The sequence below is a fragment of the Nelumbo nucifera genome, chromosome 1 (genome assembly GCF_055504915.1).
Source record: "Nelumbo nucifera cultivar China Antique chromosome 1, China Antique-T2T, whole genome shotgun sequence".
Taxonomy (NCBI): Eukaryota; Viridiplantae; Streptophyta; class Magnoliopsida; order Proteales; family Nelumbonaceae; genus Nelumbo; species Nelumbo nucifera.
In genome coordinates, this window is record NC_142649.1 from 101419200 (window position 1) to 101436497 (window position 17298).

Here is a 17298-nt window from a genome sequence, read left to right on the forward strand (position 1 = left end):
GCAGTTCGCCATCAAGGAGCTCGACATAGCCCTCCCCCAGGCAGTTCGTCATCAGGGAGCTCGACATAGCCAAGCAGTTCACCATCAGGGAGCTCGGCATAGCTCTCCCCCAGACAGTTTGCCACCAGGGAGCTCCACCATCCTCTCCTGGGAGCAGGTCAAATGATGAGGTACTTAGCAAAAAAAAAAAAATGGTACGTGACCAGGACCGGTTACATCAAAGCAGATCCTAGATATAGTCCCTCTTGCCCCCATTCCCTCTCGCCCCTGTGATAACGTTATCGTGCAAGTTAAGCTTTCTAAGAGATTAAAGTTGGGCGATTTTCTCAGTGATATGGGTAAACATATGTTGTTGAGCTAAGCATTGTAGTTCTCCATGATCATGGCATCGTTGGCGACGACTATAAAGATGAGATTGAAGACGGAGAAGAGAAGATGAGAAATGGGTTTCCTCTGTCCTTTCATTTCGGAGAGTTGGGAAAGAGAAAGAATGAGAGAAGACGGTGAGGGAGGGGAAAAGAAGAGAAGAAAGGGAAAATAATAGGTTAAATAGGTTTTAAGAGAAAAAAAGGCAAAAAAAAAGAAAACAGAAAAAATTCAATAGAATATTTTGATAATTTAACGCATTCCGTCATTTGACTTAACGGTCAAGGGGGATCTTTGTCTCATGGTTATAGTATAGGGGTCTTTGTCGCAAAACAAAGTACAGGGAGTCTTTGTAATTTATCCATAAAAATATATTAGGAAATTCAATTATAAATTTATTTATTTATATTATATAACTAAAAATATATTTAAAATTTAATTCTTTATTATATACATGATGAGGCTCGTAAGTTGCTTGAGCCAGGTGCCGAGCTCAATAGGCTGAGCTTACTTACATGTCTAGTCTGAATCACGCAATTATAACCCTACAGGGTTTGGTTTGGAACTGGCTCGGTACGTCTTCTTATCCACCAAACCCGACTCATTGACAGCACTAATTCCCGCAACCAACGTGACTCCTGCATAAGAGAAATTCCGATATGCTTCGGCAAATCCTCACGATTCAGGAATATGCTTTGTTGCTTTTCCTTCCTTAAACAAGTCCGTTACGTTATCTAGCCACGTGGATGATTATTTGAAAGAGCAATATGAGCTAGAGTTTGCCACGTATACAACGCTCGTCCAACGTCAGCAATAAATCCTCGTGGCAGTGAATTATTTCTTACTCCCTAGTAGATGACTACTCGTCCAGAGTCGCTTTTACTTTTCAAGCTTGGGGTCGGGCCTTGGTGTGTGAATCAGTGAATGTGTGATTATACAAATCATAAATACGTTTTCTTCTCTTTTACGGGGTTAAAAAGAGACTCCTTTCTTCTTTGGGGTTTCGTCTCTCCCCCCCCCCTCTCTCTCTCCTTTTCTTCTCGATTCCGTATGCTCGAATTATCGGATGTGTATTCATCCGTCGCTTTTCTCCCTTCTCTCCAGAATCAGGTCTCTCGTTTTCCTTGTCAATCTCTATAAACTTTTAATCTTTATTGAATGAACTTGTTTTACTATTACCGGTTTTGTTTTACCTATTTAATCTGAGCTCTTTGTTTCTGGTATTTGTTTTAATCTGTCGTAGACTTTGAAAGTCAGAAGTTGAGTTAAAATGGCGACCCTAAGATCGAGCTTGCCCTTGCGGCTGCGGCATCTCTTATCCGGTGAAGGAGCCGTTGGTCCTTCTCTCAAACTTGACTCCGAGCCGGTTAGTTTCGATTCATGCGTTCCTTCTCATGTGATTTTGATGTATCTCTTCCTTAGGGTTTATTGAAATTACTAAGCAATTAGTGGTGCTCTGGTTGGATAAAGTTTGGTTTTTTGTTGCCAAATATTAGAATTAGAAATAGCTGCTCCAAAGTTCCGGTTTAGTTTGATTTCTCAACAGTCAATATTTTATTATATCTCTGCCGTATCCTGTGGGTTTCATTCTAGGGGCTATCTTTAGTTGCTCTTGTTAACTTCTTTACTCTACGGCGCAAAATCCTGTTAAACGTTGTTGTTACCCGTTCAAACTCTTGTATAGTGGTGCCAACTCAGTCAAGCTTCCTTTTTTTTTATTTATTTTTTCCCGATAATTAGAAGTGCATGCTTTCTATCTGGTTAGTAAGTAATAACTTGTTATTAAGCTAAATAATTGAATATAATTGGGAAAAAGAAATCTTGAAAATGAGCAAGCCTCGTAGAAGAGAACAATTTGATATTGTATGGATGAATGACAAAGTTATTGAAGAATGCAGGCAAAAGAAAAGGTGCTGAGTCCAAAAGTGATCAAAAGACACATATGCAGATCACAAAAATGAACCAAAACCAAAAGGCAAAATTCTAATACTCAAGGATTAAGAGAAATATTACAGAATCTAGCCTGGCAATACAGGAGTTCTTAAAAGTCAGCTCTGGAGACCCTTCCAAATTCTTGATATCATAGTTGGTTTATGTTCAAGCGAATAATTGATAATATTATTTAGGGCTAGGAAGGAAGAAGTTTCTTTTGGTGCTCTGTTGATTTGTTACTGTGAAGATATTCAAGGATCCTGTAGTCCACGATATGCCATTTTCTAATTTCTCGCATCCACATTGCTTTACATCATGCCCTCTGTAGCTCTATGAGTAATCCCCTAAAATCATATTGTCAGCAGAAATAAGTGATGGTTTTAGCATAATACTCTGGTTTGTGCTGCTCTCAACTGCAGCATTAAGGTGGACAAAGTCAAAACATGAACGTTCTATGATTTTATTGCCAATTCTGGAAACTCCACTGTCGTGGGAAGTACTCTGAGTGATGCAGCATCTGCTAAAGAGTGTTGCTTAGAATAGTTTTCATTTGTCTGATCTTGCTTTAATGTGGCTAATGAATCCCTTGAGAAGGATAAAGTAGACTGTGTTACAAGATTAAGGATGACTACTTACATTTTTATTGATAAGATAATTACTACCTAATACATAGAACTAATTAATTGATTTCCATGGAGAAGGTCCTCAATCAATCATTTTAGCTACCAATAATGGGTCACTGAATTTTGTGAGACCTTCCAGATAGCTGATTCTGGCAACATTGTAGGTGATGGCCACAAGGATTTAATGTTTAAATTGATAATGGATATGTCTGCTGGGTTGGAGGGTGACCAGAAGCTGCAATGTCATTCTTTCTTTTTTTTTTTAAATTAAATGATCCTGCAACATTTTTTTTTTCTACACAATCTGTATGGTGTGGTAACAGCAAAGACTGACTGGATAATTTTGATTATGCAACTGCATGTTGGTGCAACAAGGAATCATGAATTGGGAAGTGAATGTATCACAGTGAGGTCTAATATCATGATTCTTGAGTGGAACTAGTTAAGCGGAAAGGAAGCATTCACAGAATGATTCAGAGAATAAGTAATTGTTTTGTCTATATTTTATTTCTGTTGTTGAGGTGATCTTGAGGGATCTCCAATTTGGATTTAATAGAACTTCCTGATTTTTTAGGTGAGTAAAGATGATGCTGATGTGCTCTCATGCAGCTAGTACTGGTTACTTTGTGAGGATTGAGAGTATCGCATAAAAGGCATTAGAAATTATAGAAAAATTAGAGATCAAGCCCTTAGGGATGAAGGGCTGCCAAAGACAACAAAAGAGAAACAATGCCACCCAAAATGAATCACAGACTGAGCCTTAAGTAGGGAAAAAATGGCCTTTGCCCTTTCAAAAAAGCATCCTAATCTAGTTCGGGAGCTCTGAACCTCAATATTCCTTGGTCCTATACCCCCCACTCCGAGATAAATTGTCTACTAGCAGATTAGCAGGCTTAAAGATCCATCGAACAAGCAGTTCACTATAGAAACAGAAGCTCTTTCCTCTGCAATATGGTTATTCTAGGGATCTTTGGTTTTCAGGATTCTTGCACCTGTCTCTTCTATATGCTACATATAGAAGCATGGCCCTTGTGTCTGTTTTATATGCTACATGATAGATTAGGATTTATCACTTGTCTGTTCTGTATGCTGTACGGTTCTATGCTCTCTCTGTCTCTTTCTCTCTCTCTCTCTCTCTTTCTATCCCCCAACCCAGGTGCAGGCGGGCATGAGACCTTACCAACCTGCTGGTTGGTACCTTGCTTGTTCTATGAGGTTAATAACATATTGCAATTTTATTTTTATTTGTGGTGATTCTATTGCATTTTTTAATAATTCTCATTAAGCAAATAGTTGAGCTCAATGTTTAAGCTTTGAATACCTTGCCTGGCTTCACTTCCTGTTCTATGGAAGTAGGCAAACTGTTAATTGTACCTTTCTCATTCTTAATACATATTTTACACATTGTAATGCCTAAAAAGAGAACATATAAACACATATATGTGTATGCTGCATGAATATCTGCGTGGTCAGATCAGCTTGAGATGAAAGGAAGAAAGGACCTGAAAAGGTGAAGTGGGTTCCACAATTGGTATACACGGAAAATATTTGAATTCTATTTTTTTTTTCCGATTTTAGTGGCACTTTTGTAATTTGCTTGTTTCATTAGCAAAGAAGGAAAGTAGTTGTTAAAAGAATAAGAGAAAGAATACACAGACAAGGTGATAAGATATCACTGCCAACAAAAAGATAAACGACATTAAATTTCCCACCACCATGGAATCCATCACTTAACCAACCATCCACCTTGCTGAATAGAAAAGTGAGGAACCAATGCCATAAATCATAAAACCCCTCAACTAATCTCCATCCCCTTAGCCCTTAGTTAACCTGCAATCCACTGTCCAACTTTATTCTCTCCCAAATAATGAACAAATTCACATCCCTCCCCTCACTGTGAAACAACCACTACTGAAAACACCCAAAATCCTCATATCTAGGCTTTTCTATCACCCTAATACACTGCCAAATGCCAAACGCTTTTTACAAATCATCAGCTGATCAGCTGCTACTTCATCACTTCTTTCTAGTTCCTTGACCACTGTTTTAGCATTGTCATCCTGCTTCTCAACTTCTTTGATATTTTCCAATTCTTCCCCATGAACTTCTTTATCTATGTCCTTATATTTTACATAGTTATCCACCATTATATTAGATGTGGGCCTTCTCTCAGGGCTATGTTTGGTTCTTTCATTTCCGTAGTTCCCTTTTCTGTTTTTATGATAACTGAACCATCATTTCCTCCTCCAAAACAGGATCACCCTCTTTTAGTTGACACAGTCCTTGAGCCTGCGCACATAACAAATTACCATTACCTATATCATTTGTCAGCTTCACTCCAACAGATATGGTCATATGAACTGTATTCGAGTGTTCTGAGATTAATCCAACTGTCTGACAGTTAGCCTTGCTGCCCTTGCTTTTACAAACCTTTTTGAGTTTTTTACATGGACCTGGAGTGTCTAATTAGCTCATACTTCTTGCTAGGAAATATCAAGTTGATATCTAAAGGTATTGTAGTTATATATTCTGTTTATACAAGGATCCTCACCTTTCTAATAAAACTCCAAAAAATTTTTTCCTACCACAGCAATAAACCTGCCAGAAAAACCTCTGGTTGACTTGAAGGTCTGAATACACCAAGTGTGGAGGGTCCAATATAACTTTTAGCGCCTATCATTTTTTATACAACCCACTAACTAACCCAACAATCAACTTGGGACTCAAGGTGCCAATACTGCAATCATTCCCAATTTAGAATGTCCAAAGCATCTTCGTTTGTCTGCAATCAAAACAAGAACCCACCATCTCTAGATCTTACCTCAACTGGATAGCCTAGCTTCCACTCCCGTGAGGCTCAACATGATGTTCCTAATAATCCTTCTACTAGATCATTGTTAATACTTCAAAAAAAAAAAGAATATTTCAACTAGACATTGGCCAAGCAGTTCTAATCTCTTGATCAGATTACCAACATCCTTTACTTCTATAACCCACTATCCATTTGTGAGACTTGAAGCATTTAGTCTGAGTTCCATTTTTTCCCCTCCCATCAGATTAGGTTTGATTTGTAGTTAAACAACTCACTTTATCTAAAAGGATGAGGTCCACACTAGTACAATCTCTTGAAAGATTTTTTCTGAGTTTTTGTTTTAGGGAACTAAATTTGATTTGATTTGTCATTGAAGAATGAGTCATTTCTTTTTACTTGAATTGAGAGACAACGCTATGTTTAAGTTAGAGGGGGACCCCCCCACCACTATACATTTTTCTTTAGAATTAAAATTTAGTTAGTCCTTAGCCATGTGTTTGAAGGAATTCTCTACTCTGGTGGCTTTTCTTTTGCTTCTCAAAGTGTCAATGGCGTAGGGTAATGCTAGTGATTTAAAAGGTGTGCCTGAGGCGTGCCTAGGCACAAAGGCGAGGTGCATTTTTGGGTATGCGCCTCGCCTAGGTCCTAGGCGCAGCCCTTTCAAAAAGGTGCACGCCTGGTGCGCCTAGTGCCTCAGCCCAAGTGTGTGGCCGTGTGCCTTTTTAAAATTTTACGCTTTTTTGCTTTTTTTGAACCTAGCGGCTGGGCCAGGGGCTCCATCCCCGGACCCCTTACCACGCCCTTGAGGCAAGTCCAAATAAGTCCATGTTAGGGTCTTAAATTCTTAATTCTCACATAAAAGAATAATGATTTTACCAAAGTGGAGTAGAACCCCCTATTTGCTAATATTGTTCATTCATTCATTATAATAAAAATATAAAATATCTTCTTAAAAGGCAATAAAGTTATAAAATCATTTTTTTTTGTGAGATATAAGAATTTAAGACCCTACACATGGACTTGTTTGGGCTTGCCTCGAGGGGTGTGGTACAAAGGCAGCGCATAGAATCAGGAATGCAATATGTTTTACATCACACTAGCTACTTGAAGTAATGCAATTGAGGAAAAAAAGACATTGTGGGTTTTACATGCTTGAAAACGCTTTATATGTTTGGTTTTATTTATAAATTTTCATTTGAATACGCTTTACATGTTTTGTTTATGTATTTTAATTTTAGATGATAGGTTTTTAAAACATTTATTTTAAAATTTAAGTTTATATTTTTTATTAATATTATGTTTAATATTTTTTTTTGCATTTTTTTTTGTATTTTTGCGCATTGCTTCAAAAAGGCACGAGGCACAAATTGCCCTTTGCTTTTTTTTTTTTTTGAGCTTTGCGCTTTTAAAACATTGGGTAATGCTATAAAAAGTGTTTAAGTTGCCTTAGCATGTGGGATCTGCTTAAGATGTTCTTTTATTGAATTTGTAGGTTCATCACTTTTCTTTCAGCCTATTTTTTCAATTCCAAAACTTCTGTGTTTTCAGTGGTTTTGGCATCAATGCATCATTAGATAGATAATCAAGTTAACTATCTAACAGTACCAATATCTTGTAAATCTGATATGTTTGTGAGAGAGTTATGGTCATTTTAGTGTTAGAGTCTCAATTGGTGACAAGAACTGAGTCTTATTTTATTTTTTAGAGTTGTATTAGAAGTAGAAAGATGCCTTTATGGGTTGGCCATCCTTCTCTTATTAAATAAGTTTTTGTAAAGCCCTGATCAAGAGAAAAGGTAGTTGTAAAGCCATCAGAAAAGCAGGCTGTTTGACTCATCGACTGATTGATAAATGCAATAAAGATTGAATTTTCAAATTCAAGAATTGGTGGTCTTGTATCTTAGCTGGTTTGCTCCAGCATAGACGTGGACTCGATTCCCACAACCACCGACTTTGGGGGGGGAGGTAAATTAGTGGTGCGTATCACCAAATACCAAAAAAAAAGAAGGGTTTTCTATTTTTTATTCTTCTCTTTTCTTCTCATGTAAGATCCAGAACTTTTGTTTCTTTCCTGCTCAAATCTAATTTATCTGCATTCTTTCTTGAATCTTGGATTTTTTTACTCATAAAAAATAGTTATATTAAATGTTTTTGAAGAATGTTGTACATGTATACTGTGGCAAACACCCTGACTATAGGCCTGTCAATGTTGCCTACAAGGCATCACCTCCACAATTAGCTGAAGCTGACCTTGACTCCAAGTAAATGTCATTTCCATAGTCCTTGCTAATTGCTTTATCCCTCTAATTGTATGTCTACTAATTGTATGTTTATGCTCAGAAGGGCTCAAATTGTTATTCCTCAGTGGGTCTACAACCACATCAATCTCCTTCCACATGTATGTGTTAGGCCCAGTGAGACGGAAAGTCTCAAACCTAGTATGAAGGAGGTTCCAGGCGAAGCTCTTCAGGCCCATTAGGCCTAACCGAAAACCCAGAACCTCACGAGAGTCACTCCCCCACTTACCTATGTGTACACGCGTCGCTTGCGTATAGAGTAGAGCTAGGCATGCTCAAAGTTTGTTATGAGATATTATGAGTTGTATGGCCATGCATTATAAAGGCCAATCACATATTCCGCAGAAGGCATGAATGAATCAGCCATTATTCTCTCTAGTTCTCTCTCTCTCTCTTTCTTCTTCCTCTTGTATTCTACCTTTGTCTGTTTTAGGAGGGCGAGCTCCCTCGAACCAGCTCACCAACAAACCAGTAGTAGGGACCTATCAGTTGGTATTAGAGCCTAGCTACGATGCCCACCACCAGGTCCTCGATGGCAGAGGAACGCATCGATCGCATCGAAGGGGAAGTTTGCCAGACCACCAGTGAGTTGAGGGAAATCAGGGAGACCCTCTCAGCTCTGGTAGGCCAGTTCGAGAGGATCTCTTTAGGACCTCGAACCTCAGAGGCGGAGGGATCGAGCAGCAGTGGCATACGGCGAGGAGTCTACCTCGTCAAGGTTGCTAAAATCGACTTCCCATTGTATTCAGGTGATGATCCTATCCCCTGGATTTACCGGGTTGAGCGTTAGTTTGAATTTCATGAAACCCCCGTAGAACAGAGGATCTCCATCGCTGCCATACACATGGATGGAGAAGCCATTATGTGGTACCAGTGGTATCGGAAAACCCACCCTCAGACCACCTGGCTAGACCTTACCGAAGCACTACGTGTGAGGTTCGGGCCTTTAGGGTACAAGAACTTTAATGAGTCGCTCTCCCGAGTAAGGCAAACTAGTATAGTGAGGGATTACCAGAAGGACTTCGAAAGGTTAGCAACACAAGTACATGGCTGGCCGGAGATAGCCCTGGTGGGTTGTTTTATAGGCGGCTTAAGGGAGGAGATAACCATAGAAGTTAACACCATGCAGCCGACCATCTTGGTGGCTGCTATTGGGTTGGCCAAGCTTCAGGAAGAAAGACTGGACCGATTACAGAGGTTGGGGAAGCTAAGTGGGCCTTAGGTGGGCCTAAACCAGAAGGGACCTTGCCCCAAGGCTGAACCCAAACTGGGACCCCACTACCCATGCCCACTACCACTCATAAGCCTGTTCCCCTACCAGCCCCATCGAGCAAGAAGTCGGGAGCTATGTCCCTTCCGTACAGGAAGTTACCGTGGACAGAGATGCAGGCCCGTAGAGAGAAAGGTCTCTGCTATAACTGTGATGAGAAGTTTGTTCCTGGCCACAAATGTAAGACTCAACAGGTGTTCCTACTTCAAGTAGAAGGGGAAGATGACACTGTAATCCAAATGGGAGACCCAGGTATACAACAGATGGAGGTGGTACCGGAAGAGGAGTACTACGTCATATCTCTACAGGCCTTGGCGGGTTACTAGGCCCCCAGAACCATGCGGGTAAAGGGGTTGATAGCCAGGAAGAGTGTTGCTGTCTTGATTGATAGTGGGAGCTCTTTGAACTTCATTACACCTAGGCTGGCTGAACAACTAGGGTTAGCACCTGTGATGGGAGGTGCAAAGACGTGGAGTTGTGGATTCAGGGGTACCAGTTCAAGGTGGACTTGCACCCATTGGAGTTCACCGGGGCAGATGTAGTCTTAGGCATCCAGTGGCTACGGATGTTGGGCCCGGTGGTGTGTGATTGGGCCGAATTGACCATGCAGTTCACCTATGATGACAAACATTACTCACTAAAGGCCCAACCCCTTGCCGCTGGAAGTGTGGAAACCGTACTCAAGGCTTGCCAGCATGACTCCACACCCTTGTTGATGAGCATGGGCTCAATGCACACTGGGCCTACTACGCTCACAGGAGATAGTGAACCCACACCAATCCAAACTCAGCAACTCTAGCTATTGCTGCAAATCTATTCAGTTGTTTTCCAAGAACCCATGACATTGCCTCCCCCTTGAGCCCATGACCATCGGATTCCCATTCAGCTCGGAGAACCACCCGCCAACGTCAGACCATACCGTTACCCCCATTACCAAAGAGTGAAGGTATAGCGAATGGTGACAGAGCTATTAGACAGGGGTTTAATTCGGCCCAGTAGCAACTCATTCTCGTCACTCGTGATTTTGGTGAGAAAAAAAGATGGTAGTTAGAGATTTTGCGTGGATTACAGGGCCTTGAACCGCATCATGGTCAAGGACAGGTACCCCATACCCCTGATTGAAGAGTTGTTTGATGAGTTGGGCCAGGCCAGGTATTTTTCTAAGATGGACCTATGGTCAGGTTACCATCAGATCCGGGTCCACTTCGATGACATCCACAAAACGACCTTCAGAATCTCAGATGGACACTTTGAGATCCTCGTGATGCCATTTGGGCTGACCAACGCCCCTTCATTCTAGAGGATTATGAACTGTATTTTTGAACCTTACTTGCGTCTCTTTGTTCTGGTGTTCTTTGATGATATACTAGTTTATAGTTCTAGCTGGGCTTCTCACTTGGAGCATTTGCAATGTGTATTAAATTTACTACTTCGCCACCAACTGCTTGCTAAGCCCTCAAAGTGTTTGTTTGGGCACACCCAAATCAGTTATTTGGGCCACATTATTTTTGGAGGACAGGTATGCACGAACCCTGAAAAGATTGTATGTATGCTCTCCTAGGCCCGGCCCAACTCCCAAAAAGCCCTGAGAGGGTTCCTTGGGCTAACAGGTTACTACCGGAGATTTATTAAGGGATACGGAGTTCTTGCAGCACCCCTCGCGCGATTACCAAAAAAAATGCATTTGAATGGGATCCGAAGGCAGAAGAAGCCTTTTAGGCACTGAAGGTAGCCATCACCTCACCACCATGGTTCAAAGTATCGATACGATACGAGTTTTGGTTGTAATGTATCACTTAAAAACGGCCGAAACTTTACTTTTTTTTAGTTTTTTTTTTCACATTTTGGTTTTTTGGGAAGCTTTTAGCATGCTTTTTATTAATAAAAAAATTGGGGGTCCGAATCGGATCGTATCTTTTTCAAAAGATACCATACGATACACCCCGTATCGGGCGTATCGTATCAATACTTTGAACCTTGCTCACCAGCCACATTAGCCCTTCCTAACTTTGAGCTTGAATTTGTAGTAGAGGTCGACGCTTTAGGTACAGGAGTTGGTGTGGTTCTGATGTAGCAGGGCCGCCCTTGGCCTACTTTAGCAAGGCTCTCTCCCCACAGGCCCAAGCCAAATCCACCTACGAGAAGGAGCTCATGGCCATTGCCCTGGTAGTCCAAAAATGGAGGGCTTATTTGATGGGCCGACGGTTCGTAGTCAGGACCGACCATCGAAGTATCAAGCATCTGTTGGAGTAGCAAGTATTGGGCCCGGACCAGCATAAATGGGCTTGCAAGCTTATGGGGTATGACTTTGCCATTGAATATAAGCCCAGACCCTCTAATGCAGTAACTGATGCCCTCTCCAGAGCTGAAAGTTTGTGCTTACTGGGCCTGTCCCGACTGAGCTATCCACTGTCAACACAACTGAAGCAAGAGGCCTAGGATGATCCCCAACTATCCAGAATACGGGCCCAAGTCTTGGAGGATCCGGCCCAGGTCCCTGGGTACACACTTCAGAATGGGCTTCTACAAGGGAAGAATGGTGGTGCTGAGTGGATTCAAATACCATCATGAGCTACTTGGGCTATTCCATAACTCGGCCCAGGGAGGACACTCTGGAGTTCTACGGACCTACAAACATCTAGCAGCCCATTACTACTGGAAGGGAATGAAGTAGATGGTTCGGGAGTTTGTGGCCCAGTGCATCGTGTGTCAACAACAAAAATACACCACCCAGAACCCAGTCGGATTGCTGCAACCTTTGCTAGTACCCGAGCGAGTTTGAGAAGAGGTGACCATGGACTTCATTACTGGGTTACCCACATCCCAGGGGAAATCTGTAGTGCTGGTGGTGGTAGACCGGCTGAGTAAGTATGCACATTTTCTAAGCCTCTCACGACCCTATACAACAACCACGGTGGCCCAAGCTTACATTCGGGAGGTGGCCAAGCTCCAATCTCCATGGAACACCACAGTCCATCTTGACGGACCGGGATCCACTGTTCATGAGCACCTTTTGGAAGGTGTACTTCGCAGCTCAAGGAGTCCAGATGTTGCACTCCACTAGTTACCACCCTTAGACGGACGAACAATCGGAGGTCCTCAATCGATGTTTGGAGACTTATCTGAGATGTTTTGTGGGTGATAGGCCCAAGCAATGGGCCTAGTGGCTGCCCTGGGTTGAGTATTGGTACAACACCACCTTTCAGGTGTCAGCCGGCGCCACCCCTTTTAAGGTGCTATACAATTACGATCCTCCCTCCATATTGCCTTATGAGAGGGCACGTCGCCGGTAGCCAAGGTGGACACACAGCTACAGGCTAGAGATACTACACTGTAGCTTCTCAAGTTCCATCTACAGCAGGCCCAACAGCGCATGAAGTTGGCCTATGACAAGAAGCACCGAGAATTGGAGTTCTCAATGGGAGATTGGTTCTACCTACGGCTCCAGCCATATCGGTAGAGCTCAGTGGCGAGGAGGGTATTGCAGAAGCTATCCCCTCGATTCTTCGGCCCATGTCAGCCTGTTTACTAGCTAAATGCCAATTGCACCCAGTGTTCCATGTCAACCTCCTCAAACCCTGTGTGTCTCCTACCGATACTACTAGTCCCACTCTCCCTCCTTTCACCGAGTTAGGGGAGGTGATATTTGAGCCCGCGAAGATCCGAGATGCTGGGTTCGCTGGGGAAGGAAGGTGATCAAACAGGCCCTGGTAGAATGGCATGGGTTGCCTCAGGAAGACGCCGCGTGGGAAGATTACACTCAACTTCAGAAGCAGTTCCCTACACTCGACCTTGAGGACAAGGTCGTTCTTGAAGACAGCGGGATTGTTAGGCCCAGTGAGTCGGAAAGTCCCAAGCCCAGTAAGAAGGAGGTTCCAGACGAAGCTCTTCTGGTCCATCGGGCCCAACCGAAAACCCAGAACCTCACGAGAGTCACTCCCCCACTTATCTATGTGTACACGCATCGCCCGCGTATAGAGTAGAGCCAGGCATGCTTAGAGTTTGTTATGAGATATTATAAGTTGTACGGCCATGCATTATAAAGGCCAATCATGTATTGCGCAGAAGGCATGAATGAATCAGCCATTATTCTCTCTCGTTATCTCTCTCTCTCATTCTCTCTCTCTCTCTCCCTCTTCTTCCTCTCGTCTTCTACCTTTGTCTGTTTCAGGAGGGCGAGCTCCCTCGAACCAGCTCACCAACAAACCAGTAGGAGTAGGGACCTATCAGCATGTTTCTGAAACTTAAGTATTTTGCCAACTTCAGTCCTTGCTAAACCACCAATGGTCCTTCCCTTAAGGAATTGACAGAACCTTCAAGTCCTGAATATAGTGTTGACATCTGTCCGTTACTATTTCTGAAAATACAACCAACATCTGAAATGCCTAGGTTACCAAAACTGCATCCGTCAACATTTAATTTTAATGTAGTAGGGTTTGGGACTGACTGCCAGGAAGGTTGAAGAGTAACAAGCAACAGCAGTGGAATGAAGACATCCCTAGATTTCACCAATGAGCCACCATAATAAAGATGCTTTCAATGATGGCTTCTTTTGGTTGCATCTTCCACTTAAACATTCTTGCATTTATTTCTTCTCACACAACAAAAAATAGAAGAAAGGTACTGAACAAGATATTAATATCCCCAAGGTTGACCCACCTGCCACTGAACAAAGAAAAGTAACGGTGCCAAATACCAGAAATGAAGGGTAGCTGGTCAGTGTTTTCACAGATTTCCCTACACATGAAACAAATATGCAACGTCAGGTATTAGTTAAGGCCTCCTCTTCAAAAGGATCCCATAAGTGGTGACTTTCTTATGCATAAGCATGACCTTTCAGCAGAAAGTTGTAATCTTAGGGGGCATTGGACCATTCCAGATAGCCTAGACAGGAAAAGAGGGTGAAATGTGCGTTATGTAAGCATGCGTTTGTCTATTAATTGATGTTTCTGTTATTCTGTATTATACAATGTCAACCAGGGTTAATTTACATATTTGCAATCTTCAAACCTACCAATAAAAAAGAATGTGCTTAGTTTGAGCCTTTGAGGCCCACACCTCAATTATTTATGCCTTGAGCCCTTGATTATGCCTAGGGGTGGCAATTTATCAACCGAACCCGTTAACCCACCCAACCCAACCATTAATTGATAGGTTGGGTTGTATGCATTTAATCTGAGTCATTAGCGGGTTGGGTAACCTAAGAAAGAAAACTTTAATGGTATAGGTAACCTTGGAAATTAAAAAAGAATGAAATTCTTTTTGATTTGTATTCTCTCTTTCTAGCCCAAAAGAATTAAAGCAAATAGCTAAGTGCCACCCCTTTTTCTTTCTCACCCTCTATTTTCTCTTCTTTTCATTTCTCTTCACCTCTCTCTTACATCTAGGGGTGATCATTCTTGGCCTGGCCTAGCCTGCAAATTTTCAGGCTTGGACCCAAATTTTGTGTGCAGACCCAGCTCGAGCCTGGGCCCGCATCAAACCCAGAAAATTCAGGGCCAGGCTTGGGCCTAATACTTCAAGCCCGACCTAGGTCCGGCCTGCAATATACTTTTTTTTATATATTATAATATATGTATTGTATTTTATATAGTTTTATTTTAACATATAAATAAATATTTATGAATTGAAACGTGTCAACACATGTGTCAACACTTGAATCAATTCAAGTATGAGAACTGTCCTCCTAAGCAAGCCCTTATATTATAGATAAAGGCAAAGCCTTCATTCTCATTCCATAAGCAATGTGGGACTTGGGAAAACACTTAATGGTTGCACTAACTATTTAGTGTTGTTATAGGTCCCACATTGCTCAAGAATGGAAATGAAGGCCTTACCTTCATCTATAAAAGGATAGGTAACCCAAGCCAAATCAAGCCTAGCAATTAAATGAGGCCCATGCCTTATTTTTCAAACCATAGTCCTAAAGCCTAGTAAAGCCCAATTTAACTTTGCTTTGTGTATTTTTTGCATGCATTACATTTACATGTTATTTAGTTTAAAAAAAATTAAATAATTAAAACTTCATTTATTTGATGTCATGGGCCCAAAGCCATTAACAATTAGGCCCGGAAAGCCTGTATGCCTGGAATGGGTCCGTGTAGGGCTGGGCTTGGGCTTGGGCTTGGGCTTGCAATCTAGGCCTGGGGTGCGGACCGGGCCTAGCATAAAGTCCTTATCATTGGTGCTAAGCCCAGCTCGGCCCGGCCCATGATCACGCCTACTTACATCCCTTCCGCCTCTCTATTTTCTTCATCACTCAACCGACCTCTTTCCAATCAAATAGAGTAGAGGCGATTGAATCAAACTTGCGAAGTTGCCATCAAAGAGCACATCAAAGCAGCATAGTTCAACCACATCGGTCAGTTGCGGTAGAAGCAGAAAATCTAATCCTCATTGTTGATTTTGTCTCTGTTTGAAGAACTTGACATGGCAACACCAAAACGTTGATCTTTGCTTGATTCAGGTCGCACATGTTGATTGCAAGTAGTAGAGGAGTCGATAATCAATACCACCATCATCAATGACACCACTGAGATTTTTCATTTTCTATGTTTTTTTTTTTAAATCACTCAATTTCTGTTGTTTTTTACATTTTTTATGTTTTTCTCTAATTTTTTATATGTTCTTGCACAATTCCTGTTATTATTTTTTTGTAATCTCTACTTTATAATGTTTTTTTTTTAATTTCTGTTATTTATCTTCAGTTTTTTGTGTTTGTATAATTTTGTCATATTTTCCAGAAATTTCTGTTATTTTTCTATAATTTTAGTTTTTCAATGTTTTTTAAATATTTTTCTGTAATTTCTGTTGTTTTTTGTGCATTCTTTATATTTTTCTATAATTTATGTATTATTTCTACAATTTTCATTTTTTCCATTTTTCTACGTTTTTCTATAAATTTTGCTATGTTTTCCTGTAAATTTTCCTTGCATTTTATTTAATTTTCCATAATTTCTGAATTTCTTTTGTGTTTTAATGACTTGAAAAATTAATGGGTTGGATGGATTGGGTTGGGTCAAGACGGGTACCCATTTATTTTTCTCTAAATGGGTCATTAACGGGTCACCAGGTTGATGGGTGGGTTGAAGCTCAACCCAAATCGAACCCGCCCAAACCCATCCAATTTCCACCTCTAATTATGCCCATGTTCATATGTCTTTTCATTTCCTTCATGCTTGCATTGTGGAATGTATCAGCTATGCCTTGCTTCAAGAATATTTTTTTAAAACCTTCAACTGGACGCACTAAAATTGTTGGAATTCTTATTGATATACATTTTATGTGGGCCTCTCACCCTCTTTACATTACTATAGTAATAGTCATACAATATTTATCAAAAAAATATGTTGGAACTTGGAAGTTACTACATTCCATGATTGTGTTTCATTTTTTTTTCATTACATGATGCATGGAAATAGGGGGCTATTTTTATCAGGTTAACAAGAATGCAGGTTTGAGTCTGAGAGTGGCCACTTTGTGCAAAAGAAAAAAAATCCAGATATTAGGTCCATGCCAGTCTACATGTCAAGACCCCAGATAGTAGGAACAGTAATTGGAAAATGGTCCTACTTACATGATACATGGAAACTTTATCATGTTGAACAATTTCAAGTCCAGGAAAAAATCTTCTGTTGTTACTACTTGCTGAGTGAGTAGGATGTATGGAATCTTTTTTTTTTTTAATATACAAGGGTGATGCAGTTTTAAGTTCATATCTTAGTCTGGAGGGATAAGATACATACCTTTGGCCTCGTGGATATAAAATATTTGAGCAGAAAAATTAGATGTGTTTTAAACTCCAAACAGCCCTATATGAGTCACAATCAAGATTACTTGGATAGGGAAATTGTTGTCCATCTAAACACATTGAGCGGAACTGAGGTTTCTGATATGCAATGTTTGAAAATGTATCATTGCTTGCATTAGTTGATTTGCATGTGTATATGGCTATGTAGTACCTGGAGTGTTTTCATAACTTAGATATGCCAACAAACTA

The 17298-nt window shown here is 41.0% G+C and overlaps 1 protein-coding gene across 1 annotated transcript in view; it reads left to right on the top strand.

Annotated features, from left to right (window-relative positions):
• Positions 1–1278: 1278 nt before the first annotated feature.
• LOC104611964 (E3 ubiquitin-protein ligase UPL2-like) overlaps positions 1279–17298 on the top strand; it is a 31491-nt gene continuing 15471 nt past the window's right edge. The window contains exons 1-2 of the mRNA XM_010279270.3: positions 1279–1476; positions 1610–1732. Coding sequence (XP_010277572.1) covers positions 1637–1732 — 96 coding nt within the window. The 5' untranslated portion in view covers positions 1279–1476; positions 1610–1636. The remainder of the gene's footprint in view (positions 1477–1609; positions 1733–17298) is intronic.